Below are 14201 nucleotides of genomic sequence, written 5' to 3'. Positions count from 1 at the left end.
AACGGCATCTACCCAGAGGTAGTGAGATGCATATTTTTTGAAGGGCTCATTGTTATTTTGTCGGGTCTCACTGTGATTTGTTTCATTACTGATGTGTGTTTAAGGTGGATTAAGTATTATATTAAGTAATGTACTAAGTGGATGCTGTCTATTATCAGCTTTATGTTGTATATTCGTATTACATGTCTGTATGAGCTATGTATGAGCTCACCAAGCCGAATTACAATAAATTAGTTTTTATGGCAATAGAGTATTGAACGGAACATGCAAAAAATCCCTCTCCCCCTTCCAATAGTTACAATGCAGAGCTCCCAGTCAACACTAACCTGAATATCTAGGAAGAAACCAGAGCAAGAGCGGCCGATCACATCTGGCAAAAACCCAGAGCAGGCAAAACTTGCACACACACCTATTACAGCCAGGATCTTGGCGATATGGATCCCCACCCCACTCTATGGTCAAATGCTGTTTCACATTTACAAACCATAACATTAGCTGTAGGGTTTTTGTTTTGGGGGGTGTAATGATACCAACTACCCGCTAATATCAGATATGTATTGTGGCGCCCTCGCCTGGCGTTGCGGCCGAAGATCGCCCGGCTGAGATGCGCGGCGAGGGGCAGACAGGAGGAGGAGCCACAGGGGGTTGACCTTCTGGTGCGGTTGCACATTATTGTGGGCTGTTGGGTTACTATATAAATAGTTATCGCCAGTTTACACCTTTTTATACCTGTACCCACTTAACCACGCTATCACTATGTACCTGTACTCCAAGTGACCCTATTGTGTCATAGCCCTCTGTCGTTGCTGCTGTGCCGGCATTAAAGAGCCGTTTCTATTCTGAAAGAACCTTAATTCCCGTCTGCATCTTCACCAACTCCGTCTCACTACAGTATTTACAAAATAAGTGAGAATTAATCACTGACGCTTTCATTGCATTGCTATGCTTTAATAAACTGTACAGCACCTGAGAAAAGATATCTGCCTTTCCGGTCAGTTTATACATAATACCGTGGAGAACAATATAAATCGGAAAACAGGAGTTGGAAGTAGTTTCACTAGTCCACTAATTCATATCTTGAGTGTCTGCTGCACAGTCGATTTAAAACTTTCAAAATCGACCCAAACATAAGACTGTATTTAGCAAAAATAATTATTTCTACCACAAAATGAGTCAACACGATTAAGTCCATCTAGCCCAATGGATGATCCCATTTCGAAACGTGAGTGCCTGGAGTAAACGACTCGGACTGCAGCATTACAAAATCTGAAGTACGCTCACGGAAAGCATCGTTCTGAGAATTAAATTACTGTTAAAAAAAAGAAGTAACAAAATATCAGATGGGGCTGCACATTGGTGGTGGTGGAGGGGAGTCCTCATTACCTGTATAACGCTTTTAGTGGAGCGTCCAGAAAAGCGCTATATAAGTGTAAGCAATAATAATTATTATTATTAGCTCAAGTGGTCAAGTGGCACGCCACCGGAAGTGCACATGAACAATTCTTTTCAGGACATATTCAAACACAGACGTTTTTCTTCTTCTAATGTGGGATACACCAACTTTATCACGGTCCTAAACAAAGTCCGGATGAGAGGAAACCATCTTCCTCCAGCCTGCGTTCTCGCATCACGTCTCTCTCATAAGCAACCTAACGAAGCTCTCGCGAGGAAACGTCTCTTCCATGTTGCCACGTTCCCAGTGCTGGCAAAAGAAAAAATGGTGGGAAAAAACACTACAAGGCGGATCTAACCTGCGGCAATCCACACGCTTCAGTAGAGCAACCGCCTCTTCCGCGATTGGATTCGGGCGTCGGTCTCTCCGCCTCCGAAAAGATTTAGCCAGCTTTCGGTTGGAGGGGCGTGGAGTCACTCAAAAAAAGTAAACGGGTTGCGGTAGGGGCATAGGGATTTGATTTTTTTTTTCTTCCCTGGGATTCACTGGGGGCAGTGATCGAGGAAGTTAGGGAGACTGAGCGTGCAACTTAGGGTTTATCTCAGAGACGGAAAACAGTTTTTAATTGCCATGGCCACCAAGAAAAATGCAAAGGGACACACGCCAAAAAAAGGTCAGTGTTTTTAATATGGTCTTTCTTCGGGTTACGTGCAACCTTCTGTACCGGTGCAGAAGGCCTATTACATTAATCGGGTCGATACATATTTTGTATTCGCTCATGCATGCGGAAACGTTCGAGATAATCCGAAGCAGAATGAGCGAGGTCTGATGTCCCCCCTCCCCCCGGGGTAATACTGAATGCGTCGTTTAAATTCGCGATAAAGATATCATTTGAAGGTAACTGCAACAGCACACGCCGTAATGTGTGGTGCTAGTCAGGGTAGTTTTGTTATGTATTATTTACGCTCCTTGCAGTATTCATTCTAAAAGCCAGTGCCAGTTGCCTCGCTTGTGTTTGGAAACTAAAAATATTAGTTTTTTTTTTTACTTTTATCTCACATTTTACATTGTAACCAACCTCATCTAAAACGCCAACAAGAGTTAAACATGAGGCATGGAAGTAAAATTTTTTGCAGGTAGTGGATGTTATCCCCTCTCCTGATCCAAAAGGCTTTTTGATTTTAAAAAAAGAAAAGGCTGAGAAATTGTGGCGTGCACTTTCAGCCCAAGTAAAAGTGGAACCCTTGTGCGAGAACAAATTGCGTTACATAAGGTAGCTGGGGCGGACTCGGCGGAGAGGCGTCCTGGTTTTGATTAGAGTCAGTTGCCCGGGGGGCCACGAATTGTCTCTTCAAAAGATCCGCCCAGCAGGATGAAAGCTGCTCGGCATTTCTTTCGCGTTTGCTGTCGCTTTTCCTGAATGCTCACGTGTCACACAAAAGAGGGGGACGATGGGAGGGGGGTTACACGTGGCTACTATCGCAGTTCAAACGGAGGACCCCCGACAGGCGGGGAAGGGGGGGGGGTGAGATTTCAATTATCCAAATCCACACCTACGATTTCCCGCTTCCAGGGTTGGAGGAACAGTGACCAGATGCCGTTTTACGTTCTCGCATCCGTGTGCACACGTGTGTTTTGCATTCCCTTGCTACAAAGTTCACCTCGCAGGCCTGCCAAGTTTGCCGGATCTGGCATGTGGAGAGCGGACGTGTAGGGCCCTGCTAGATGGGGCTAGATTATTGGTTGATTTAATACTCCAGCCTTAAATGCACATAAGACACCTTCAGAAGTTAAATTTAATAAGAGCCATGAAAGGTTCACCAGACGTTCATATATCATATGTAGTCCTTTTAGCATCTTTTATTTTTTGGGGAGTTCATTTATAGCTCGCCCTCATCTTGGAAATTACTTGAGACTTGTTTTAAGACGGGAAGATCTACGAGCTACAGCTTACAAAAATGCACCAGGGATCTCCAGTCACCCTAATTGTTTAGATCACCATAAATTTGAGGATTGGAAACAGAATATAAGGGCAAACTATGCAGCCATTCAGTGCATCCTGGTCGTTTGGCCACGACCCCCTGGCTAGAAAACCTGTTCTAGATACAGCTATGTGTGGAAAGAAGCATTTCCTGTTCCTTGTACCAAATTAGTTTCCTTTTAGTTTCCAGTGTCCTTGTGTCCTTGATTTGCGAGTATCCTTGGCTGACCTCATCTATACCTGAATCAAATCTCCTGTGTCCCTCTATTGTGACTGGAGAGATGTAGCCCCTTTAACCTGGACTCATCCTGTTTTTTGTCTTCTTTGACCTCTGTCTAAAGCTCTGTCTCTGTGGTATGGTAACTACACTGAATGATATTATAATGGAGGTCTTCCTACTACTTTCTTTAACGCTTGAGTATAATTTTCCTGAATCTAAAATAAACACTTTCATATTAAATCATCCGCCTTTTACTTGTGTGTTATTGATCGATTAAGGCCAGTTCAACTAGGAGAGCTGTTGTCCCTCTGCAGATTGCTTCCTTTAACAGGTCATTTGCAGTTGATCACATGCAAATGTTTTTCCAAGTGTTTAGAAATTGGTAATTTGTTATGTTAAAAACTCTAATCCAGGTTTTATAGAAACAGGGTTGGATATGCTGGAAGAAGTCTCTGAAGTGTATTCACAAGTATTTGTATGTGGTGCTTCACTGAAAGTATTGATTTGGTGAATGTGTCACAATATGTTCAGGCCATCATAAATTGTTAGTCTTAATGTTTCTCATAAAATCTTAATGATCAGTGACATTAATATTTTAGTCGATGGAATTGTATGTAGCCATAGTTATACTAAATTGGGTATTTCCTCGGAGTCAGAAATGTCTTGTTCATTTATGCCCTTGGTCATCATTGATCCAGTGGCACTGCTTGATGCATATGGGCGTTACCCCATTGTCTTGGTCGAAGTCCACTGTAGGCCTGGACAATCTTGATTATTTAAATTGGTGAAGCAATTCCCCTAAGGGGAACATCCTAAGCTGCTACTGTGTAGTAGGGCTTCTGCCATACATCAGCTAAGTTACTGGTAGATAAACTGAGTTCCATTTGTAAAGTGCTTTGGGATCATCTGGGGTGAAAAGTACTGCATGAATTGCGTTGAAAATGTTTGGGACCATCGATGAATTAAATTGCTTACCTCTGCACGAAGGGCAGGTGTCAAAGCTGGTGACCTCTTCGGATAGAACAGTTTACTTAAATTTAACATGTGGTTTGGTAGTCCAGGAATAGTACTAGTCAGGCGGTGTGAAACCAGCCCAGTGTGCTGTATTCCTTTTCACTCTTTCCCAGTCTTGTAATTCTGGACTGAAACCACATGCAATACTGTGATTGCTGTGATACTGCTTCTACAGTGAAAATATAAAATGTTCCTCAAAATAGCAGAAGGATGGGAAAAAACATATAATTAACCCAGAAGGCATTTTCTTGTTTAAACATGTCGATTCATGTTTTGGAAAGATGTATAACCAGTTATAGTTATGACAGAGATGAGAAAAATATTCTGGCTTGCAGAGTAATATTCAGTATAATTTGTTACTTTTTTAACCTTTAAAAACGTTTTTAGTAACACTAAAGACTGATTTACCTTGATTAAGGAAGTACTGAAGGATCATTTGTTTTACCTTTCCATGTGATTCCTGCTTGATTCATCCGTAAGTGTAGTGTTATTGTTAAATCGTATTTCTAAATCTTGGCACTGTTACAGTTTTATCTAGCTGATGCCTGACAACTATACACCTTAAAACGTTAAACCATATCGGTTTCTTTGACATTTCCATGCTAGTCTAGCTTCCCCCTAATTTGCAAGTGTGAGAATCTTTTGTGTTAACAAGGTTAATTAACCATCTGCATTGCTCAAAAAGATGGCACTGAATTACACTGACTTTGTGTGTGAAACGTATCTACAGCTTCTCTCTTCATTTGGCCGGACATTGAAGTCTGCAGTTAATGCTATTTGTTTCCTCTATGCAAAAGACGACCTTAGGTTTGTTTTTTTTGTTTTTCCTGTTGATGCTGAGTAGAACCATCTCTGGCAGCCTGAAAGAGCTTCACTCTCACTCTTACTTCTGTCATCCACTCTGTGAAGATTGATTGTTTATTCTGTGTTGGGGGGGAGAAATGAGTTTTTTATGACGAGAGTCCAGAGGCCCAGATCCCACCCAAAGGCTTTGCAGTACTGTCATGACTTAGCCACTGTTGGTCACACCATTGTAAACTTTGGTCCAAGTGAAAATTTGTTTGTGACTCCCAAGCACATAGTCTCGGAGAGGGGATGTAAGTGACAGATCCTGATTAGTGATCACGGCTGCAGTGTGTGAATGCATTACTGATATGCTGAATGTGAATAAACTGGTTCTTTTCAAGCTTGGGTGTCAGTTTTCTAGGTTCATTCCACTTTTCTTTTGCCTTCTGGCACATTGCTAGCAATTCTGAGTTAAAATAGTTTATTTAATATGTTTTCCTACTTTTTAAACTGCTTAGTTTACCTTAATGTGTTATCAGTGGGTGATATGCTTGAAAAAATCCATCACAATATTTTGTCTATTGCAGATGATATAGGTTCCAGTATTCATTTATTCTATTTTTATTTCCTCTCAATATATATGTAATAACCTTGCTGAATTATCCAATCCCTTCCAATAAGATCAGCTTTGGCTGAATTGCAAATTTGTATTTCCATTTTTAATTAAAACCTGAATGCTCCAACTAAACACCTGTGAGAAAGACAGAAGTTAAATGTCGGCAAATGCTGCAAACTAATTCAAAAACCAAGATTTCTTGATTGTACAAACACTCATCTTCTTTTCTGTGGCAAACTTAAATTAAGTTAAGGTGCACAAAAGTAGTTTGAAAAGTCATGCAGTTAGTAAAATGGCTCTTTGAGCCAGCAGCCATATCACCCTGCAACTGGTAATCCACTGAAGCTCAGCAGGTGTGAGCCTGGTCAGTACCTGGATGAGAGACCTCCTGGGAAAAACTAAGGTTGCTGCTGGAAGAGGTGTTAGTGGGGCCAGCAGGGGACGCTCACCCTGCGGTCCATGTGGGTCCTAATGTCCCAGTATAGTGATGGGGAAACTATACTGTAAACAGGCGCCGTCCTTCGGATGAGACGTAAAACCGAGGTCCTAACTCTCTGTGGTCATTAAAAATCCCATTTATTCTGCTCTCCTCCCCACTGATAGCTGATGTGCGGTGAGCGTTCTGGCGCACTATGGCTGCCGTCGCATCATCCAGGTGGCTGCACACTGGTGGTGGTGGAGGGGAGTCCCCATTACCTGTAAAGCGCTTTGAGTAGAGTGTCCAGAAAAGCGCTATATAAGTGTAAGCAATTATTATTATTAATTATTAATTATTTGTGCTAAAACCACAATAAATAGAGAGATAATACTTTAGCCTGTCTCTGTAAGGTTCTACAGTCAGGTTATGGATTTAGTAGTAAAATGTTAAGCAAGACCAAGGTGCTTTCAGAACAACTCTGGGATGAAGTTGCAGAATGGAACGGAACAGAACAGAACAAGGGTATATCAAATGTTTCAAAGCTGCTGAATATCCCTTTGAGAAATATCGTGTAGGACATCATTGGAAGGGGTGAGTATTGGCAAGGCATAAGGTATTGTGTTAAATTAAGATTTGTAATCTTTGAATTACAGAGAATAAGTAAATTGTGGTGTTGGCGTTATTTAAATAGTTTTCTTCCGTGTGGACACTACATCTCTGAATATTTGTAAGGAACTCTGGAGTAATGACACAGTGAGGAACAGGTTTTTCAGTATTCCACCGAGATGAGGTAAATAAAGCACTGACAACGGTGTAAGCTGTGCTCTTGTAAGAAAGAGGCAGTATGTAGATGAATAGTAAGTCTATGAAATGGAATAATGTGACGACAACATTAAGGGGGTCTGTGCATTGATTAATTTAATAGGCTTTATTAATTAAACTGGAATGTTATTGTCGTTAGTTCTCTGTGTGTGCCCAGCGATGGACTGACTTCCTCTCCAGGGTGTATCCCGCCTTGCGCCTGTGGCTTGCTGAGGCTCTGTCCCCCCTGTGACCTGGAATTGGTAGAAGTGGTTAGAAGATGGATGGATTGTCGTTAGTTCGCAATACTGGTAAAACAAAGAACTGATCTGTGAAATGGTTATTTGCAATGAAAAAGAAATCGTTTTTTGATTGGTCAGATCATAGTCTATACAGCATAAAGCACAGTGTCCTATTATGGTGGTAAATGGTTTGGAATGGGCAAAGTTTCAGATTATTGCAAAAGTAGTATGCACCCAAGTTTGGCAAAGGTTCCCAATTTTGCTGCTGCCTGAGCTTTGACCCTATCAAATAGGGTTTTAGAATCTACACAGCCTTTTTAAAAGCTAAAAATGCTTCTAGTACCTAAATGTTTAGATTTTCAAAGATGCCTGGATTCTAATGTTCAGTAAGTATTCAACCCCTTTTCTATATTAATCCTAAAGAGCTTAATTGAAAAAAAGATGAGGTCCAAACATTATGGTCCTGGACTATCTCTGAATGTAAACAATAATTAAACTTGAGATAAGAGTAAAAATTGTCTCTCCTTCTCACATATTGAATTTTAAGCCACAACCCATATTGTAATAGAATAAACCAAACATGTAGACAAAGAAGCTTGAAAATGCAAGAAGTTTAGAAGAATAGTTTATTTGAATTGTTTACTGGTTTTTCAGGGAAAAGAGAGAATATTACATGGCACCATATACAATAATGAATAAATGTGAACAGTCATCATGGCATGAAAGACATGGTAATAATAGCTTTTTAAGAAGTGGAATGTATGGGATTCCACCGAGATATTACCTGAATAGTCTTCCGTTCCAAGGCGTGTTGCCAAGCAAACCGAAAAACTGGTTAGGGGTGGTAATGTGAGTCAGCGTTTATATCGTAGTAGTGTTTAGACCACATTCTGGTCCCTACACAATTCTGGCTTGTACTGTATGGGTAAGTTTCAAGAAAGAAAATGTGATAAAGCAGATAAATGATGTAGCACATGTGGCAGAAATCTTTGTGGTCGTGTAAGATAAAAGTTGAGTTCTTTGCTCACAGTGCAAAGGCTGGCACAGCGCCCAAAACCTGTTTGAGTCAGCCATGAGTATACAGCTGGTTCAGGTCACGTTTTAGCATATTAATGAGAAAAAGCGTTTCAGAATTTTTCTATTTTATTAATTGTAACCAATTCTAAGGTGACATTTTATTTGAAAATTGGCATGGTGTACAGGGCACAATTTATACCTATTAAAGGTGCACTACAGTGCAGTGTATTCTGAGAGAGAAACATAAATATTATTTGCTTCACACCTCTTGACAAAGGTGACTTAATGGACACAAGTGGGTGTGAAGTGGTTTTAAAAACTGTTTGGAGGACCACAAAGTCTTCATGTCTTGAGGAACTCAGGTTTTCAGAAAGCAGTCGTCCAAGACCGTAGTCCAAAATTAAACATATCGAAGCTTTTAGAAGTAAGAGTTAAGAAAAGAAAAAGTTGGCCAAGTAAATATAGTAGATATTTCTTCAAGCTGATGTGCCAGTCACACATTGGGCACCTTGATGACTGAAAACACTGTCCTAATTAACAATAAACGAGCTGCTGTGCTTCAAAAACAGTTTGAAGAAACAATTGTGGCCAGATTGCATCCCAGTCAGGACTGCCATTTTCCTGCCATTCACATGCTCTGTGGTCCGGCCAAACCCTAATTATGCGGCAGTAGTGAAATAAAGAAATGCTTTGCTTTATGAGTTAAAATGGGGTAGAGTGAGGAATATGAAACAATAGTGCTCTAAAATTGCAATGGATTTATGTAGTGGAGCGAAGTCAGAACTTTCATTTTAAAACTCCATTAACGAGGAATTAAAGAATGTTGTTAGTCATGTAAAGAAGAAAGCTGACCCCCCTGTAATGTTTCTTAAGACAATTAGAACTGTTGGATGGGAAGGTATAGTGTCGCAAGGAACCACTTGGCATGAGCAGCCAAGCAGAGGTGCCAACTGGAAGAACGCTGGAGTGATCAGTCCTGGTTCCATGTGACCCTGCTCCCTGCTGAGTTCATGCTGAATCAAGTCATTGCTACAGTTCAGCTTTAAATTAAATGGGTGTTTCCTCTTCATTTCCAGCTGCTACCAGTTGCAGATTTTATGTTGCTTACAAAATGTAGTATCCTGAATAAATTAGAAATGTAATATCTGGAAGCACTCAACTAGTCCTTATTTATGAAAATATTAGCTCAATAAAGCTCAGAGAAGTAATTGAATCATTCCTTTCATGGCCTGTAAATAACATCTGTTGGAATCCAATTGGTTTAATTCGTGCATCTTCAATCGCCATGAGGTTAATGATTCAGAATCCAAACCCTGTGGCAAATATGAAAAAGGAATTTCTAAAATGAGGAACAATCAGCCCTCAAACTTTGGTTGAGAACCCCAGTGTCTTCTGGTTTTCATTCTAACTGATCTCATAATTACCGAGGCTAATGGATATCAGATACATTTTGCTGCTTAATTGGACCTTTTAGATCTGTCTGCCCTCAGCCTTTTTTTCCTGAATATTCTGTCACAGGATTTTGTTTTGGTTAAGAAATTTAACAAACAGCTGTCTCCTCAGCATCTCTATTAACAGTTTACTTCCTACAGAAGCGCAGAAGCGTTTAATCAAAGAAACAAAAATGCAGTGTTATCTTACAAGATAATACAAGATAGCAAAGGTCATTTGAGTCTATGAATGATCTGTTACATTGTGCAATGATGGCGCATAGAAGCTACCAATAGCTCAGCTGGAAATGTGTGCTTTGTGTTCTTGATAATGTCCAGCGTCACAGTCCAGTATGTGCTCACATTTACTTTCTACCTGGGTTTATTCAGAATGAAATGCTACACTTTGTACCTAATGTGAACACTGTTTTAACCATGAGGACAGTCACACACATTCTTAAACAAGAACGAGTGTGCAGTGGAGTCTATTTCACTTTAAGTCAGTTAATGATAATGTAGGTATTATGACTTTGTGATCACATAAAGTAATGAGAATATACTGTCTCATAATTAAGAGAGAACTTACTTGATTTCACACGATAACTCTGGATTTTATTTTCCTTGATGGTAGCAATGTGCTTCCATAGTTTCCTTATGTCTGTCTAAACAGCTCAACAGACAAACTTTAAGTGGGGTCCAGATGTATTGGAATGACATTGTATTAGACATTGAAAAAGCAACCGTGTTGTACTGTGGTAGATCCTAATTACTAACCCCTATCCAATGTCTGAAGAGCTGATAAAAGTTCAGCTAGAAATCAGTTTAACAGAACTCGGAGTCCTCCTAGACCTATATTATGAAGAACTGTCTTATTATGAAGTTCTGGTTAGTACATGGGTTTCTTTATGTTCTAATTTGTGTTAAGGGTGTAGAGCTCAAGCCTATGTAGTGTTTTTGAAGCGGTGCATGTTCACCCATGAGTAGCTTTTCAGCTTTTTATAATTTCAAAGAAGTTTGAACCCCCTTTGTTACAATAACCTGTGAATTTTATTCTGTGTTTTATGAAGGTTTTCAGTGATTTTCATCTTCACTTTAAATGGCTAACTAGAACATTTTTGATTTGCCAGATTATTGATGTTCCTTGATTTTCAGGTGAATCAGAATAGCCTTGATTTTGTCAGTAATCTGCTTCACTGTTAGCGTAGCACTGTTAACATCGTTTAAAGAATATCCTATATTAGAATATATTTATGTACTTGTTTTGCTTTTATTGATTTACACACTTTATTCCTTGTAGCATATGCTTTAGGTTTCGTCATGACCACAGCTACTCCCCTGTTGAAGACACTGGAGCTGGTAATTACAGCGAAGTCTTGGCTGTGACTGCTTGTAAAAGGGTGTTGTTTTTAACAACGTAACATTCATAAGTAATTTGCTTTTCAAACATACTTTGCATGTGGCATTATGCGGCATGTGTAGAGTTGTGGGTGACTTGCCATGTGGCATGTTTTTTTTTTATTTTTTATTCTAGAAGCAGCCAAAACCTGTTTCTAATATAGTGGGGAAGACTTGTGTTTTGCATTTGATTTTGGGGAGAACACTTGATTAAAGTGGCTGCGTGTTTTTTTGATGGTGCCTTTCCCTTAGGGCTTGCCTGTTTTCAGTCTGTGTGCCAAGGCTGCAGTGTGCAAACGTTTCATAGTGTTTTTTTCCCCCACATCATGGTCCCACGTTAAAATATTTAATCACGAGCCACTAAAAACATCCTTAACATCGCAGCTTAAGTATGTAATGCAGGGACACAACAAAAAACAACATCCATGACTTCCCAGTGGAGGCACTCCGCTTAGTGGCGTGTCCTAAATAATAAAGTGGGAGTCAAATAAAAATAGTAGGCGCTCGTTTAAAACAAGAGAGAAGTTTATTTTGCACAAAAAATATCATCATTAATTTTGGATTTACGGCCATGTATTTATGTGTCTTGCTCATTCAAATACCTGCATGTTGTCATGCTTGGGGACTGGGCGCAGGACTCTACGATGTGTTTTATGTTCTGGTCTTGTACCATGTTCGTGGAAAGGGAGGAGTAACCCTGTTTGGGTTTTGTGCAAAAAAACTGTAGTTGTGTTTATGTATGATGTAACTTTTTCATACATGGTCAGTATTATAATCTTTTGAATTCATAGTTTTATTACATATTTTATCTGCTAGTAAATCATATGAAATGTATTCTTACCTGAACTTAGTACATGCCAGTTGGAGGGGTTCTATCGAGGACCCTGTAGAAAACGAGGCCGTGTTCCGTGAGGTAAGATTTTAGTCCTAATCCTCAAGTTTTCCACCAGCATGTAATAAGCAAGTATCGGCTGTTACAAGACAGTTCTTTTTTTCCTCGGCAGAAGGGTTTTATGCTAAAAAAACATGCAGTCTTACTCTCTGAGATGTATGTAGTTTGTAGAATAGGTGTTGGTGTTACTCATTGCACTACCTGCTTTGCAAAACTGGAGTCGTTTATCACCATCTTGGCTTAATAAAATGGCTATTATAATTTTTTTTTACCCCACTATACGTTTTTTCTATATACTCTAATCAATTGGTCATGTAACCATTTCTTCACACATCATCTTGTTCATTATGAATGTAATGTGTCTTTCAATAAGATACTTTGGTTCCAGTATGGTATCCAAAAAAACAGAACCGTGTTTTTCTTAAACATAAAATCATTCATTTTTATTACTTTCAGTACATTTACAAGATATAAGTCCTTAAATAATATAAATTGCTTTCACAACAATGTGATTTATTTCTGAATCTTCCAGACGCTAAACTGCCTCATTTTGTGGCTGCTTTGTAGCCTTAATTATTATTATTGAAATGATTGCAGATTAAGACCGTTCTTCCTGGGTGTTAAATTCTGAAAAACCCCAGTGTTTTATTCTTAGGCTTTATAGTATGTGTACATGCAAACTTCGGTCCTTTTTCTGGTTCATATGAAAACTGAAGCAAGCCACTGAGGTTACCCCCCACAAAGTGCAAACAATACAGGTTTGAGTTGTTTGTACTGTTACTGATGGACTCTGTTCTATCCACCTCAAGACCTCAAAGAAGATGGGACCATTAACATTCCACCTTCCCAGTAAATACTCCATCCATCCATTTTCTAACCTCTTCATCCAGTTTAGGTTTGTGGGGGCCTACCGTGGGAAGCAACAGGCACAAGGCAGGATACAGCCTGGATGGGAGTCCATTGTAGGGCACACAGACACTCACACTCACACCAGGGCCAGTTTTCCCAGAAGCCAGTTAACCTACCAGTGTGCCTTTGGGTTTTGGGAGGGAACTGGAAAGCTAGCAGCCCAGGAATTGAACCCAGTACCACCGTGCTGCCCCTGATGTTCGTACCGTCTGTGAAAATATTTTTTTCATGTTTTAGTTTTGCATTTAAAGCATTCAGTAGTATGTGAAAAGCATTTTAAAGTTATTCATGTTTCCAAAAGGGGTTGGACTTGTGTCAGTGGGGTTATAGGAATTGGAGGTAGCAGTTGCACATCTGTAGAACATGAAGTTAACCTGCAGTACTATTCTTCAAATGCTTTTTGTTTGAGATTTGGTTTGCATTTGAGATGCTTTTGCTTTAAAACAATGAGCAAAATTCTGTAGAGGTAGGGAACTCTCTCACCTGAGGGCTCTTACCTCAGTCTCTCACGGCTCCTCAGATTGCCTTTGGAAATCTGTAACTGCCCTCGTAAACACGAGGAGTCTGTACAGAAGGTCAGCTGTGTGAAAATATAGTGCGAAGTAGACGCCCTTCATTCCTCGCTGGAGCGCTTTGACACCGGAGAGGTGAAGACCTGTCAGTGAAACAGGAAGAAGTGCTACAGCTGTGTACAGTAGTGAAATGTCCATAGATAGCAAGGGTGGCTTTTCAGAACAGGCCATGTAAGGGTGAAGAATATGTCAGTGACAGCGGCAAAGTAGTTTTGGGAGAATGCCAGGTTTTACTAACATTACACAGAAGAGACTCGTTTAGGTTTTTGGTTTTTGCCGTCGTCAAACATAAAACACCTTTCAACTAGAGCACTGAAGAGTTCCTACCTGGAAAAATATCCACGAGTTTGGTATTTGCTTGTGTCTCTTCTTGGCTGATATACTGGAGTGCAGAGAAGGTAAACAGGGCAGTTTTTACCCTTAGGCCGGTCAGTCTGTCCTATCAGGCTTTGGATTAGCAGACGGGCTTGGAAAGAGAGAGGGAGGGAGAGAGCAGTCTTTCCATATGAGTGCCT

The 14201-nt window shown here is 40.1% G+C and overlaps 1 protein-coding gene and 1 long non-coding RNA gene across 7 annotated transcripts in view; one reads left to right on the top strand and one right to left on the bottom strand.

The window, feature by feature from the left end:
* Window positions 1–1694: 1694 nt before the first annotated feature.
* unm_hu7910 (un-named hu7910) overlaps window positions 1695–14201 on the top strand; it is an 84007-nt gene continuing 71500 nt past the window's right edge. Inside the window, exon 1 of one of the 4 annotated variants that reach the window (XM_015353578.2) lies at window positions 1695–2066. In XM_015353578.2, the coding sequence (XP_015209064.2) occupies window positions 2024–2066 (43 nt within the window). In that variant the 5' untranslated portion in view covers window positions 1695–2023. Of the gene's footprint in view, window positions 2067–13818; window positions 14085–14201 lie in introns of those variants that run through there. The other 3 variants (XM_015353580.2, XM_015353581.2, XM_069191532.1) reach the window with 3 other exon arrangements.
* LOC107078135 (uncharacterized) lies at window positions 7336–14198 on the bottom strand. Of its 3 annotated transcripts, XR_011189934.1 has the most exons (4): window positions 14014–14198; window positions 13612–13769; window positions 13231–13323; window positions 7336–7483 (listed from the first exon to the last, which is right to left on the bottom strand). It is a non-coding gene; the product is annotated as an uncharacterized lncRNA (long non-coding RNA). The 3 variants fall into 3 exon arrangements; XR_011189933.1 differs by lacking the exon at window positions 7336–7483 and having other exon boundaries at window positions 12056–13323; window positions 13598–13769; XR_001479120.2 differs by lacking the exon at window positions 7336–7483 and having other exon boundaries at window positions 12056–13323.

This window comes from Lepisosteus oculatus, chromosome 6, assembly GCF_040954835.1.
Source record: "Lepisosteus oculatus isolate fLepOcu1 chromosome 6, fLepOcu1.hap2, whole genome shotgun sequence".
NCBI lineage: Eukaryota > Metazoa > Chordata > Actinopteri > Semionotiformes > Lepisosteidae > Lepisosteus > Lepisosteus oculatus.
Note: the sequence above shows the minus strand (reverse complement) of the source record. Positions and strands in the feature narration are given on the sequence as shown.